Source organism: Pleuronectes platessa, chromosome 13 (genome assembly GCF_947347685.1).
Source record: "Pleuronectes platessa chromosome 13, fPlePla1.1, whole genome shotgun sequence".
Lineage (NCBI taxonomy): Eukaryota > Metazoa > Chordata > Actinopteri > Pleuronectiformes > Pleuronectidae > Pleuronectes > Pleuronectes platessa.
The window spans coordinates 17,750,848-17,763,404 of NC_070638.1; the positions used below are offsets into that span (position 1 = coordinate 17,750,848).

The window sequence follows — 12,557 nt, forward strand, 5'->3', positions numbered from 1 at the left end:
AGCTGGAAAACACCAAAGGAAAACAAGACTACAAAATAAAACAGAAAACACAAAGACTGAAATCCACAAACTATAATGACAGAATGTCAAAGAAGAAACTCCTTTGTATTTGTACTCTGTATAGCGCCTGGAGATAATGTATCAAGTGAATTAATGTGACACCAATAAAAATAAAATGAAAGTTTGTTAAAAACATGCTTCAGGTTGTATATCTCAACATGATAAGATAATTGCTTATCGTCAGTTACCAAACTCCTCATTTACTTAGGTGACAGATTAATAAAGATCTTTTCACAAAATGTAATTTTCACAATGGGGGGGGGAAGGAGGCTCACCGGCTTGTGAAGCTGTGTAAACAGTAAAAGCTGCTGAAGTGTTCCAATCTGTGCAGCCAAGTGTGTATCAGGAGCTGACCCAGGATTATTACACAGGTCAAACTAATTCTGATTTGATCCAGCAGTCTGCTCATGTTGAGGCCTCATATTTTTTTACCTGTGACATGTGCAGTAATAGGTTTTTAATCTGATGGACTCAAGAGGACAAAACACACATGAGCAGTAGCAGATTCAGTGGAACATAGCTCAGGGTCACCATCTCGTGGCCAGAGAAGGAACTGTACTCTGTTATGTTCGGATTAAATTGCATTTCTCTCCATCCTCATGTTTCTAGATGTATAATTGCAGTTAAGACATTTTTTAAATGCATAATTCAACATAATATTCAGTCAAGATATTCAGCTCACACACACACACTGTTACAGGCTGATCCTACAGTTAATAAATGTAAAGCAGAATACGTGGTATAATATTTTATTCTCATATTTTATGGAATACAAAGCCCCCATCCCCACGCCCACCCCAAAAAGTGTGCACATCAGATCTGGTTGAAACTATTTTTAAGGACAATGAAAAACAATAGCCAAGAGACAAAGGGATTCTGCTTTACGGGTGTTTAAGCGTCAGACTGCAGTTTAATGTGATGTCTTCATATAAAAAGGAAACCCTCTGATCATGAATGAATAAACCCTTTAAAAAAAAAGGAGCCTGGTCGAAGAGTCAGTTGACAAAAGGGGCGGCAGCTGAACATAAAGCGAGAGCGAAGCGTGAGATTTCTTGTTGAAAAAAATAAAACATCTTTCCATCCATCTTTGTCGTTATGACTACGAGGACGTAAATCAATCATGTGCAACAATAAATTAGTTTTACATCATGTAAATTCAGTCACTTCTCTGTTGTTTTACACAATCTTTGCCAAGCTGCACTAAAGGAATGAAATATTTCCCCCAAATCAGACTCGGGGGAGAAACAAAATGCCGACCATTTTACAAAAGAGACAAAAAAGAAGCGATAAGAAATGGCAAGCAAGGCTCCAAATGAATACAGCCTCATGTACTAGCAGCCAACCTAGGTCCAATAATGTAGGCTTTTTCCAAATGGCTTCGAAACATCTGGATGTGTTTGACATAACTAACCCTAGCCTCTCTGTGAATTGGTTATTCCTGAAAGCAAGATCTGGTCAGGGGGTCTTCGCTGATCTCATGACACGACATGTAAGACAAACCAGCTTGAGGACAAGATGGTAAAACCACAGACGATTACGGTGGAATAAAAATAAAGAACATTAGTAACATCACTGCTATTGAATCCGCACATTTTAATCCATGACTAAGTCCATTTCATACATTTGGGGAGTGAATGCGTTTGTTCTCCCCCCCCTGAGAATTGTGTTACACCAATTATCATTATTATGAGATGATTTATTTTAGTTCAGTTTTCCAAGAGCGACTCTCTTCCTGACTACTACACATCAAGAAACACACCAGAAAAACAAGGTAGCCCAATACAATACACACAAGCCAACGTTCACAGTCCGAAAAGGTGCTGTTTGAAAAGAGCCTCAGGTCCTCCATGTCCACTTGGTGAAAGTGTCCAACTCAGTTTCACCTTTCAGCAAGGGCAATCCATGAGGTGGACAGAGTAAAAATTTAAAATAAAAAAAGAATGAAAAGATAACGTTCAGGGTGGTGAAGCGTCAACAAGTCTGCCTGCTTTTACAGGGAAGAAGAAGAAACAGGCTGCAGCAGCACGCTGTCCATGTCTACTCCTCTTTTTTATCAATATTTGAATCTGTCCATCCAAGTCCTTTCTTCTCCTACACCATGTAGGAGTTCTGGTTCTTCAGCTTGTCCAGCTCTTTGCTCTGCTGCCTCAGAAACAGGATTCTTTGGTTGACGGGGGGAAAAGAAAAGTATTAATGAATGTGTGTGTTGTCATCAGCTGAAGGACAAGTCCATGCATCAATAACATCAGCCTCACCTCTGTTCCCTCAGTGTGGCCTGGATTTCACAGACTCTGACCAGGGAGCGCAGGTTTTTCATCTCCGTACAGATCTCAGACATGTACAAGCTGCCCATGTTGTGCATGTCCTCATGCAACCGAGCCGCCTGACGGACAGATAGGAGGGATTTTTGAGACGGCATTAAACAACAGATGAAGGAAGCAGAAGGATGGCTTGCAGTCTTTGCCCCCATTGTCTTTGCTTGTAGTAACACCATAATGATATTCCAGTAATGATCTTTTATCGATGCACTTTGATCAAGAAGTTAATGAATACAATAGCTGAATTAACAAAACACCAATGTCAGACTTCGTACACGCTTCTAAAAACCAACCAATGTAAGGAACACTCCAACTTAATACATTACTATACTGATTGAGATGCCGATTTAAACTCAAAGTCGAGCAAAGATTTATTCTACGAAGCTTTGAACCCCAACTCCTTTTGTTCCACTATGGATATATTGTTTCCACAGCGATGGCTTTGTCATTATATTGTCGTGATACAAATGTCAAAGTGTATGTTTGTGCTATCTAAAACGTGACAATGTAGTGCTTATCAAAAACTAGAAACAAAGGTGGTGCTAAAGGAAACTTTAAAAAAGACACTTCTGGCTTAATGGTGCAGCTATAAACCAGTGATAAGAATCCCAGAGCTCCTGACCCAGAAAAATCTACGGCAGCATTCTCAGCAAAGCAAACAAAGCACTGTGAACCGTACCTGTTTCTCCGTGTTCTCTGAAGGCCATCCTTGGATATGTCTGATGAGGTTCTCATCGAAATGAGCTGCCAGTGAGGGAATGATGGAGCTGGGGTTGTCAGACTGAGATTGGCTGGTGCTGCTGGAGCCCGCATTGGACAATGCAGAACCGGATGCGTTTGATCCCGCACACAGCATCTCCTGGCTGGTGGAGCAAGACAAATTACCAACTGTGTTGATGGTGTGAATAAAATTCAGCTGCTATGTTCTTACTTTTGGAGCATTTAGTCAGGGATACTATGGATTATTCAGTCTGTAACAGTAATTTGGCCTCATTTAATAACATCTCAGAATCACTCCTACTCTGCTATAAGTAACAATTGTATGTGAAAAAAGATAAAAGATAACTTACTTTCTCTGCTGGAGAATTCTGGGGTCTTCTGGACGCTTCTCTACGCTCTGAGACAGGGAGACAGATCCTTGCTTACCCGAAGACATACTGCCCTGAAGAGAGAAGGAAGGACGGGACAGAGAGGGCATCAACAAGTGTCTGTTAGAGAACTCCCCCCTCTCAATGCCCACTTTTCTTTAGGTCTGTCAGTTGCGGCGCTCACCCTTGTTTGTGAGGAAGTGATGTTCCCGGGATGCATGCCCCCAATGGATTTCTGGTTGTTTTGTGGCGTGCCGTTCCGTGGTGACACGTACGGCCGGGGTGATGACGCCTCTGATGTTAGAGAGACAGGTGACTGACTGGAGTGCTGGGCTGCAGAAGACAGAGAAAAGAAGACGTGGCATTGATGAGAAGGAACCAGGGATCATCAGCCTACACACAAGCAAACACACACGAATGGCCTCCGTTCTAGGAAACTAACTGCAATTCATGAGATGATAGCCGGCATGGACTTTTGGACATCTTTCACATATGAAGAGCGCAACAGGAGATTCTCCAATCAAAGCTCTTTTTCACCCTTGAGATGATTTGTGTCTGTTGTGTGGTAAAAGCTAATCAACACGCCCACTTGCTCACAGACAACACTTGGGAGAATCTTTTGCCGTAATGTCACATGGGTTCACGTGGACATTATCCAGCAGGTGAAACTGCGGAGCTGGCCCCCTTTTTCCACACAGATATGGTCAATGTAAAACTCCCCGAAACAGCCTACACCGTTTACTTGCACCAAAAAAAGCTATAATTAAAATGACCAAAAGTCAATAGGAACATTATAGATATTAGACAGTTAGATCACTTGGGGATGGGAAGAGCAGCAGCATCCCTGATAAACAAATAGGAAAGGAGTTTGTGTTGCAGATGGTGAGAGACAGCGAGAATGCCATACCTTGGTTGGAGTGCTGAGCAGCGGAGAGCAGAGCAGTGACGTTGAAAGCAGGTCCAGCAGTGAGGAGCTTATGAAGCACAGACCGCAAGGAAGCTTGGGTGACAGCAGCGGCCAAGACTGGAGGGAGGAAAGAGGAAACACACACGGGTGAGCGAGCAAGGTAACACAACATGTGATTGCACAAGCACACACAACAAAGTGAGAAAAAGTTAAGATAAGAAACCAATCAGTGGAAAGATGAATCCTGTCATGTAAATGTTATTTTACCAAAAGGCCATATTAACGCCACACACACACACACACATCACAATTAACACCAGACACACACCCAGAATATAAGCAGTAAGCCATTAATAACAGAAAGGGATAGAAAGACCCTGATATTTACTGACATACACACAGAATTTTATCAGAAACTAGATGTCATTATTCTTCCACTAACTCATACTGCAATCTCCAATGCAAAATTTATTTTATTGATCTATAAGGAAAAGTAGCAACAATATTCCTGAAGACAATTTATCAAAGTTGTAGTTGTAATCTCTGCAGTCTAAAAGCCGTGTGTTTCGTTGTCAGCACAGTTTAATGTCAGTGCCAGTTTCAATGAGTAGTATCTTTTGGAATAGAATCTGAAATTTCCAGGTTCACTCTCTGCTGCTCTGAATATGAGATTAACTCTGTTTTTCAGAACCCGTTTTTCGGAAAAATACGTTTTGAGAAAACAGACTATTGCTCAAATCCTGTTGAGAGTTTCACTGGGACACGACTCAGTCTGCCAGTACTGCCCTCATTCTTGGAGTTTCTCTTGTTAAACATGGAATAAAACCATTTAAGCAGAATTTAAATTAAAATATTTGGAGAGATCATCTGTCGCATCCTCAGTTAATGTCAAGGCTGATCACAATCAACACAATCCAGCAGAAAAAACATGGCCGGCATAATATATATATATGCAGAGTCATCGCAGCTCACCATAACAACAATTCAAGATTCCTTGCATCATCTCTCCATCAGGCATTTTGACACAATTTTAAGTATTTTATTCTGACATTTAAACATTGATCCGATTTTTTTTTTTTAATTTTTTTAAAAATCATGATTTGCTTGCTTGACCAGGGGAGTACAACAAAAATGAGTGTGGCCATAGTGATTGTCCAAAAAAACAAACAAGTAAAAAAGAATTAAGAGCGAAAGCAGAAGAAGTGTCATGGTATTGTGCCCTCACCCTCATTGAGCTTAGCCATGTCCATACTGCCATTATTCATCTGCAGAGTCGCCTGCAGAGCAGGGAGGAGCTGATGTAGCAGAGCTGGGTCCTGCAGCAGCGCCGGTGAAGGGGACTGGACACACTGGAGCAACTGTCCCGTCAAGGAGGAAGAGGTGGAGGATGAGGAGGAGGACATGGTGGAGGGGGTGGAACCTAAAGCACCAGGAGCAGAGTTCAGGCTCTGAGAAGAAGAGGAGGAATGGGCGGAGTTGGATGATGTGGACTGGTCCCCTGATGTGGTCTCTGAAAACGGACAGAGCAGAAGATATTATATTGCATGATCAACAATCATTCTCTGCGTCTCTGATGTTTACCCAAACAGTGGTCATCAGAAGGTGACAGACATTTTAGCGGCTATATAACATACGCAAAGGACATTAGAGATTACAGCAAAACAAAAAATCTGACTGAATCTTTTCACTGCCAAGTCAAGTATATACAATTTGTAAATCAAGTTAGAGAAGACATGTACACATTGTTCACATTTATTTTTGTCTTAAGAAAAGGTGGGAGCTGCGCCACCTTTTCCGAGTGGCTCAGTTTTTTTGAGCTGTAAAAAGCAAACATTTATTGAATGTTTTCTACACTTACTACTATTCACCTAGTGATAGGACGACCCGCCTCTGCGTAAGACCCCTCATCTTAATTTTTCTCCTTCACATCTACACTGATCGAATGAATGGCCTGTCTGAAATCGGACTGACATAAATTCGTCATAACAATCTAAGTCGTTCTTACTTGTTGTGGCTTTGTCCTGCAAGGCCTCTTGTCTGTAGTCCATGTCCCTAGGGAAACTGTTCGCCGGCATCTTGACTGGGTCTTTCTGTCGTTGTTCCCTGAAGCAGATGGAACACGATGCAAAAGTGAAAACGTGTAGGAAGAGGTCTTGATATCGTGTCAAAACTGGTGCACTGTTTGATACTGCACTGTGATTACTGTTTCGGTAATAAGACGGCATATGTTGTCATTTCGTTTAAGCAGACTTGCCTCTCCAACAGGTCCTTTGGCTTCTCCCACTGGGAGACCTCAGTTCTACAGTTGTAGTAATACTTCTTTCCCGAGGAGCTGATGTGTTCGGTCCAGTCATCGGCTGGTTCCTGGTGCAGAGAGACAACACATGACGTTAGAAAGGTTGGGGAAAGTTTTGTAGCCTTAACATTCACGGTGATGGATTACACAGCTCAAGCGATTTTCAAAACGTATTTTCATATTGCTATAGACAGGGTTCATACACATTTTGACCAATGGATTTCCATGACTTTTCAATAACTTTAAACCAAATTTCCATGACCGAAGATTTTGTAAAAATTTGGTTTAAACGCGAAAAAGTGACAAAATTAAGTATTTAAGCTAACAATGAGAATTCCAAGGCATACAGTATACCTTAAATGACACAAACACAAGTATGCCTGCTTATAATTTGACCGTATTTCTTTAAAAGCATATGAATTATTTAAAACTCAGCGTAACTGAACGACATGAAAATATGAATATGGCAAATTTCCATGACTTTTCCAAAACTTTGGGGGTTTTATATTTTTCCATGACTTTTCCAGGTTTTCCATGACCGTATGAACCCTTTATAGAAGAAAGTAAATGAAAAATTCCCAAATGACTGGTATCTTCCCGTGTATGCTTTTGTGATTTTTGATATACATATTTTAATATAAAAATATCACAACTGGAGAATGTGAACGTTTCCCTTCATACGGATACAGTACACATAGGCCTGTTTTCCTTCAAGAAGAAAATGTCCCCCTCTCTCCAACCTCAATAATTGACGAGGGTTTCCAGTCTGGATGGGAGCTGGAATGGTTAATATTAATGATCATGTACTGTATATACTGTCATCTGCAGTCAATCCAAAAATTCCAGGAAAGACACAGCCCCACTCATATTGTTTCTCTTCATCTACAATCACTCAGATTGTCTGGAGAAAGATTAGAGTTCAGATAATTGCAGAGTTTAAGTTTTACTTGGAAACCAAGCAGGTGATCTGACATTTACTGCGGCCATAAAAAAAAAAAGATCATTGCATGAATTTGACTTTTATGATTTTGAGATAACTCTTGGAAGTAGATCATTAAAGTAGGAATCATTCAAATACAAGTGTAGTTCTGAAGGTTTATAACTGTATCATGTAGTAATTTACAAACTAAAATAGTTTTGAATCCTCTTTATTGTGTTGTCAACACATGCAGCCTGAATGCTGAGACCATTAGGGAAAAGATCATTTAAGATACCAATTTATTATCACAAGATTTGCCATGACTCCTATGATATCATTATTAAACCCTAGTGACAAACAAATGTAACTAATGTAACTGAGGCTTGATACTTTAAAAAGGCATGAATATACCTTATTATAAATTACTATAAATAAAACCAAACCCCACAAAAACTAATATTTAGAAGTTTAATTAAGATAAAACATAAATCTTTTCTGCAATGTGCAGACCATATTTTTACTATATCATTTTACCCATACATACACATATTTGACTGATTAACCAGTCAATGAGGATCCAAACAGACAACTCTACACATCCGAGTATTTTGCCTTTTTGCTCAGTGCATCTGCTGAAACGTGAGTCTCTCCTTCAAGTGTAGAAATGGAGATTCTTTTTTACAAGGTCTAAAGTGTAGTCAGATCATGTTCTCTTTAGAGGGAGCCTGTTACATCTCAGCCATGCATTGCATTCGAGTTCGGTAACAAACGATGTGCAGAGACCGAGAGAGATGCCTCCACATAACGCCCTGCATTACATCTTCGAAAGCAGTGTGACAGTCATTTGTACAGGACATGCTGAGGGTGTATCACCAAGTAGCGCTGGACAGCGTCTTACCCTGTCTGCAGGCTTGCTCTGAGTCGCATGCGAGTCGGAGCCATGGTGGGAGCTGTTGTTGTGGGAGTTCTCCTGAGGAGAGCTGCTGGTCCCTGCAACAATGTCATTTATCATGCAACTGAAAACAAATTGTGTTCAGGAAGAGGAATGGATCTTCAGTGATTCGGCCGCAGATCTTTCTTTGCCTTTTATTATTTTAGGTTTATATTATGTACATTTGAGCAGTGAAGGCAATGTAGTTTGCTGTTGTTTTGCTCCTGGCTTACCATTTTTTCCTCTAACTGTGTGAGAGATTTTTGCCTTGCCATGCCCAGCGCTGTCTCCTTGTCTGCTGACAGGACTTTCGTCTGAGCGTCGCAGCACCTTGTAAGGGGGCGTGGGATCCGCTGAGCCATCGCGCACCTTGTCGTAACGGTGTAGGCTGCTGGACTGGCTCTTTGGCTGAGATTTATGGGTCTACAAAGGAACGCAGATACGACTTCATGGGGATGGGCTCATGTACACACTGATAGCATTTATTCACATATGGAGCAGTACATACCATCATTAAATTATGTTGAAAATATTGTCATATCCCGATCTCCACATCCTGGATAATCCTTTATACCGAGAAACACGACTTTACTAGCTTGAGTACATCGTAAGCAACCGGGATGCTGGTGCACGTGTACATCTGTTACCAGTTTGTGACCACCTTCTAACCAGATTTCTCAATGCTGCAAGTAAAACACCACAACTTGATTATGATTAAAACTGGGATTAGACTCATAACCGTGAAAATAGTGCAACTGTTAATGCAGTAGATGATATGTTGCACATTACAAGCTAAAGAGTAGATATTTCTTTACACCTATTGTCAGGTTACTGCAATCTCTATATTGTTTCATGTAAATGAAAAGCATCAGTGTGAAATATGTGATATAAATGGATTTTACCTAGCATTACAGACCCACATCTGCTGTAACATTTTTAACATCTAAATTAACTAACTATACATCACTGTGTTACTATGTGACCATATGACTAGATGGTGTTACTGCAGCTCTAACGTGACAATATAAAGATTAACCTTTATTATTCAAAAATACTAAGACCCCTCGATTAATGACAGGTAACAGCTTTCATGTCTCACATGTCGTACCTGATAGGATTGGGAATCCCTTCTGTCGTTGCACCTGTGGAGAAGAAACAGAACAAACATTAGTGTAAACAGCAGTTTTTACGCATTTTCTGTTGCATATTTAACGTGAGTTAGCTCATTAGCCACCGCTAGCTAAAAATTGCTGGATTTGCTATGTTCGCAACAGCTGTTAGCTGTGGTTGTCACTTGAGTAGGAACACAAGTGCTCATATTTCATATACATCCTACATCATTTTCCCATGAGCTTAAGGGTTGACCATTAGCCTGTCAATTAGCTAGCGTTACGTTGACGTTAGCGACAGGAAATATCCCGAGCCCAGAGCTAACTGCAGCAAAACTGTTAGCTAGTAGCACTGAGAGCTAACAGCTACAAGAAGTCATTAGCGATCGAACTGCGGATTAAAATCAGAAGTAAACCGTGCGGGATCTGTGTCGAACGTCCCAGGGAGTGTGTGATTTACCCATCGCTGACTCTTGCTGGTTTCCTTGCATACATCACCATCAAGGCCGTGGTGATGTGTGTGGTGTGTGAGGGGGGAAACCGTGGCCTCCTGTCTGTCTGTCTGCTCCGCTCACTTCTCTCTTCTTCAGCTTCCTGGTGTCTGCACCCGGCCTCTGCTGCCACAGCACTGGGAACCTAGAAGCCGCGCACCGGGCTCCAGCAGTGCATAGCTGGGGGTCTCTGTGAACAACCACCCTCAGTGCATCACCTGGCATCAAGCTGCGGCGGAACGATGCTTGGCTCAGCCGATGTAGCTCAGCAGAAAGCGGCGGAGGCAGGAAGAAGTGGAGGAGACGAGCTGCTCGCTAATGTTTAGCTAGGAGCACCGACTTCCGCTTTCGCCTTTCAAAATATAAGTGTCAGTCTGTATTTCAGGGGGTAAATTCTGAAACGCCCCACAAGGAAGAATAAAAGGCAAATATATCAAGATTACTGCTGAAATGTGTCAGTGGAATGGTATAATAGTAAGCACCACAAAGAAGAAGCACAGGTAAAAGTATCATGATTGCTGTTAAAATATCTCAATTGCGATCGTTTAATAGTAAAGACAAGTACCAGAAAGATGAATAAAAGGTAACTACAGTGCCTTGCATAAGTATTCACCCCCTTTGGACTTTTCTACATTTTGTCATGGTGTAACCACAGATTAAAATGTATTTCATCGTGAGTTTATGTAATGGACCAACACAAAATAGTGCATCATTTGGAAGTGGGGGGAAATATTACATGGATTTCACAATTATTTACAAATAAAAATCTGAAAAGTGTTGAGTGCATATGTATTCACCCCCTTTACTGTGAAACCCCTAAAAAAGATCTGGTGCGACCAATCGCATTCACAAGTCACATTTGCAAGTCACATAATTAGTAAATAGGGTCCACCTGTCTGCAATTTAATCTCAGTATAAATACACCTGTTCTGTGACGGACTCAGAGTTTGTTGGAGATCATTACTGAACAAACAGCATCATGAAGACCAAGGAGCTCACCAAACAGGTCAGGGATAAAGTTGTGGAGAAATATGAAGCAGGGTTAGGTTATAAAAAAATATCCAGAGCTTTGAACATCTCTCTGAGCACCATAAAATCCATCATAAGAAAATGGAAAGAATATGGCACAACCGCAAACCTACCAAGAGGAGGCCGTCAACCCAAACTGAAGAGTCGGACAAGGAGAAAATTAATCAGAGAAGCAACCAGGAGGCCCATGGTTACTCTGGAGGAGTTGCAGAGATCCACAGCTGAGGTGGGAGAATCTGTCCACAGGACAACTATTAGTCGTCTACTCCACAAATCTGGCCTTTATGGAAGAGTGGCAAGAAGAAAGCCATTGTTGAAAGGGATCCATAAAAAAATCCCGTTTGGAGTTTGCCAGAAGCCATGTGGGAGACACAGCAAACATGTGGAAGAAGGTGCTCTGGTCAGATGAGACCAAAATTGAACTTTTTGGCCTCAATGCAAAACGCTATGTGTGGCGAAAACCCAACACTGCCCATCACCCTGAGCACACCATCCCAACAGTGAAACATGGTGGTGGTAGCATCATGCTGTGGGGATGCTTCTCTTCAGCAGGTACAGGGAAACTGGTCAGAATAGAGGGAAAGATGGATGGAGCCAAATACAGGGAAATCCTTGAAGAAAATCTGATGCAGTCTGCAAAAGACTTGAGACTGGGGCGGAGGTTCATCTTCCAGCAGGACAATGACCCTAAACATACAGCCAGAGCTACAAAGGAATGGTTTGGATTAAAGAATGTTAATGTCTTAAAATGGCCCAGTCAAAGCCCAGACCTCAATCCAATAGAGAATCTATGGCAAGACTTGAAGATTGCGGTTCACAGACGGTCTCCATCCAATCTGACTGAGCTTCATCTTTTTTGCCAAGAAGAATGGACAAACCTTTCCATCTCTAGATGTGCAAAGCTGGTAGAGACATACCCCAAAAGACTTGCAGCTGTAATTGCAGCAAAAGGGGGTTCTACCAAGTATTGACACAGGGGGGTGAATACTTATGCACCCAACAGATGTCAACTTTTTTGTTCTCATTATTGTTTGTTTCACAATAAAATTTATTTTGCACCTCCAAAGTACTATGCATGTTTTGTTGATCAAACGGGAAAAAGTTTATTTAAGTCTATTTGAATTCCAGTTAGTAACAGTATATAATGGGAAAAAGTCCAAGGGGGGTGAATACTTATGCAAGGCACCGTATATCATGATTACAGCTAAAAGTACTGGGTTTTAATAATAGTATCGAAAAGCACCTCAAAGAAGAATAACAGGTAAATATATCACGATTACTACTAAAATGTCTCTATTGTGATCGTGTAACAACAAAGTATAATAAAGAATAAAAGGGCTGATAAAGAAATCCTACACTTGTTACCTGTAATTGATTTGCAATTGATTATGAGCACATTCTGTCAATGC

At 41.2% G+C, this 12,557-nt stretch overlaps 1 protein-coding gene across 4 annotated transcripts; it reads right to left on the bottom strand.

Moving 5' to 3' along the window:
• Window positions 1–793: 793 nt before the first annotated feature.
• On the bottom strand, window positions 794–10,458 carry LOC128454733 (WW domain-containing adapter protein with coiled-coil). Of its 4 annotated transcripts, none has more exons than XM_053438244.1 (14): window positions 10,089–10,458; window positions 9,628–9,661; window positions 9,028–9,085; window positions 8,753–8,942; window positions 8,487–8,578; window positions 6,628–6,737; window positions 6,379–6,476; window positions 5,599–5,883; window positions 4,374–4,490; window positions 3,651–3,799; window positions 3,449–3,540; window positions 3,058–3,241; window positions 2,316–2,443; window positions 794–2,221 (listed from the first exon to the last, which is right to left on the bottom strand). In XM_053438244.1, the coding sequence occupies exons 3-14, from the start codon at window positions 9,031–9,033 to the stop codon at window positions 2,152–2,154; spliced, it is 1,521 nt and encodes a 506-aa protein (XP_053294219.1). In that variant the 5' UTR covers window positions 9,034–9,085; window positions 9,628–9,661; window positions 10,089–10,458; the 3' UTR covers window positions 794–2,151. The 4 variants fall into 4 exon arrangements, with proteins under 4 accessions (XP_053294219.1, XP_053294218.1, XP_053294216.1 ...); XM_053438243.1 differs by having other exon boundaries at window positions 9,028–9,202; XM_053438241.1 differs by lacking the exon at window positions 9,028–9,085.
• Between the last annotated feature and the right edge of the window lie 2,099 nt (window positions 10,459–12,557).

Coding starts and splice junctions, on each gene's coding strand:
- LOC128454733 (XM_053438241.1), bottom strand. CDS start 10,129: ATGGTGATGTATGCAAGGAAACCAGCAAGAGTCAGCGATGG. Junction 6,738..8,486: donor AGAGCAAGCCTGCAGACAGG/GTAAGACGCTGT, acceptor TCTCTGCACCAG/GAACCAGCCGATGACTGGAC. Junction 3,541..3,650: donor TCACTTCCTCACAAACAAGG/GTGAGCGCCGCA, acceptor TTCTCTCTTCAG/GGCAGTATGTCTTCGGGTAA.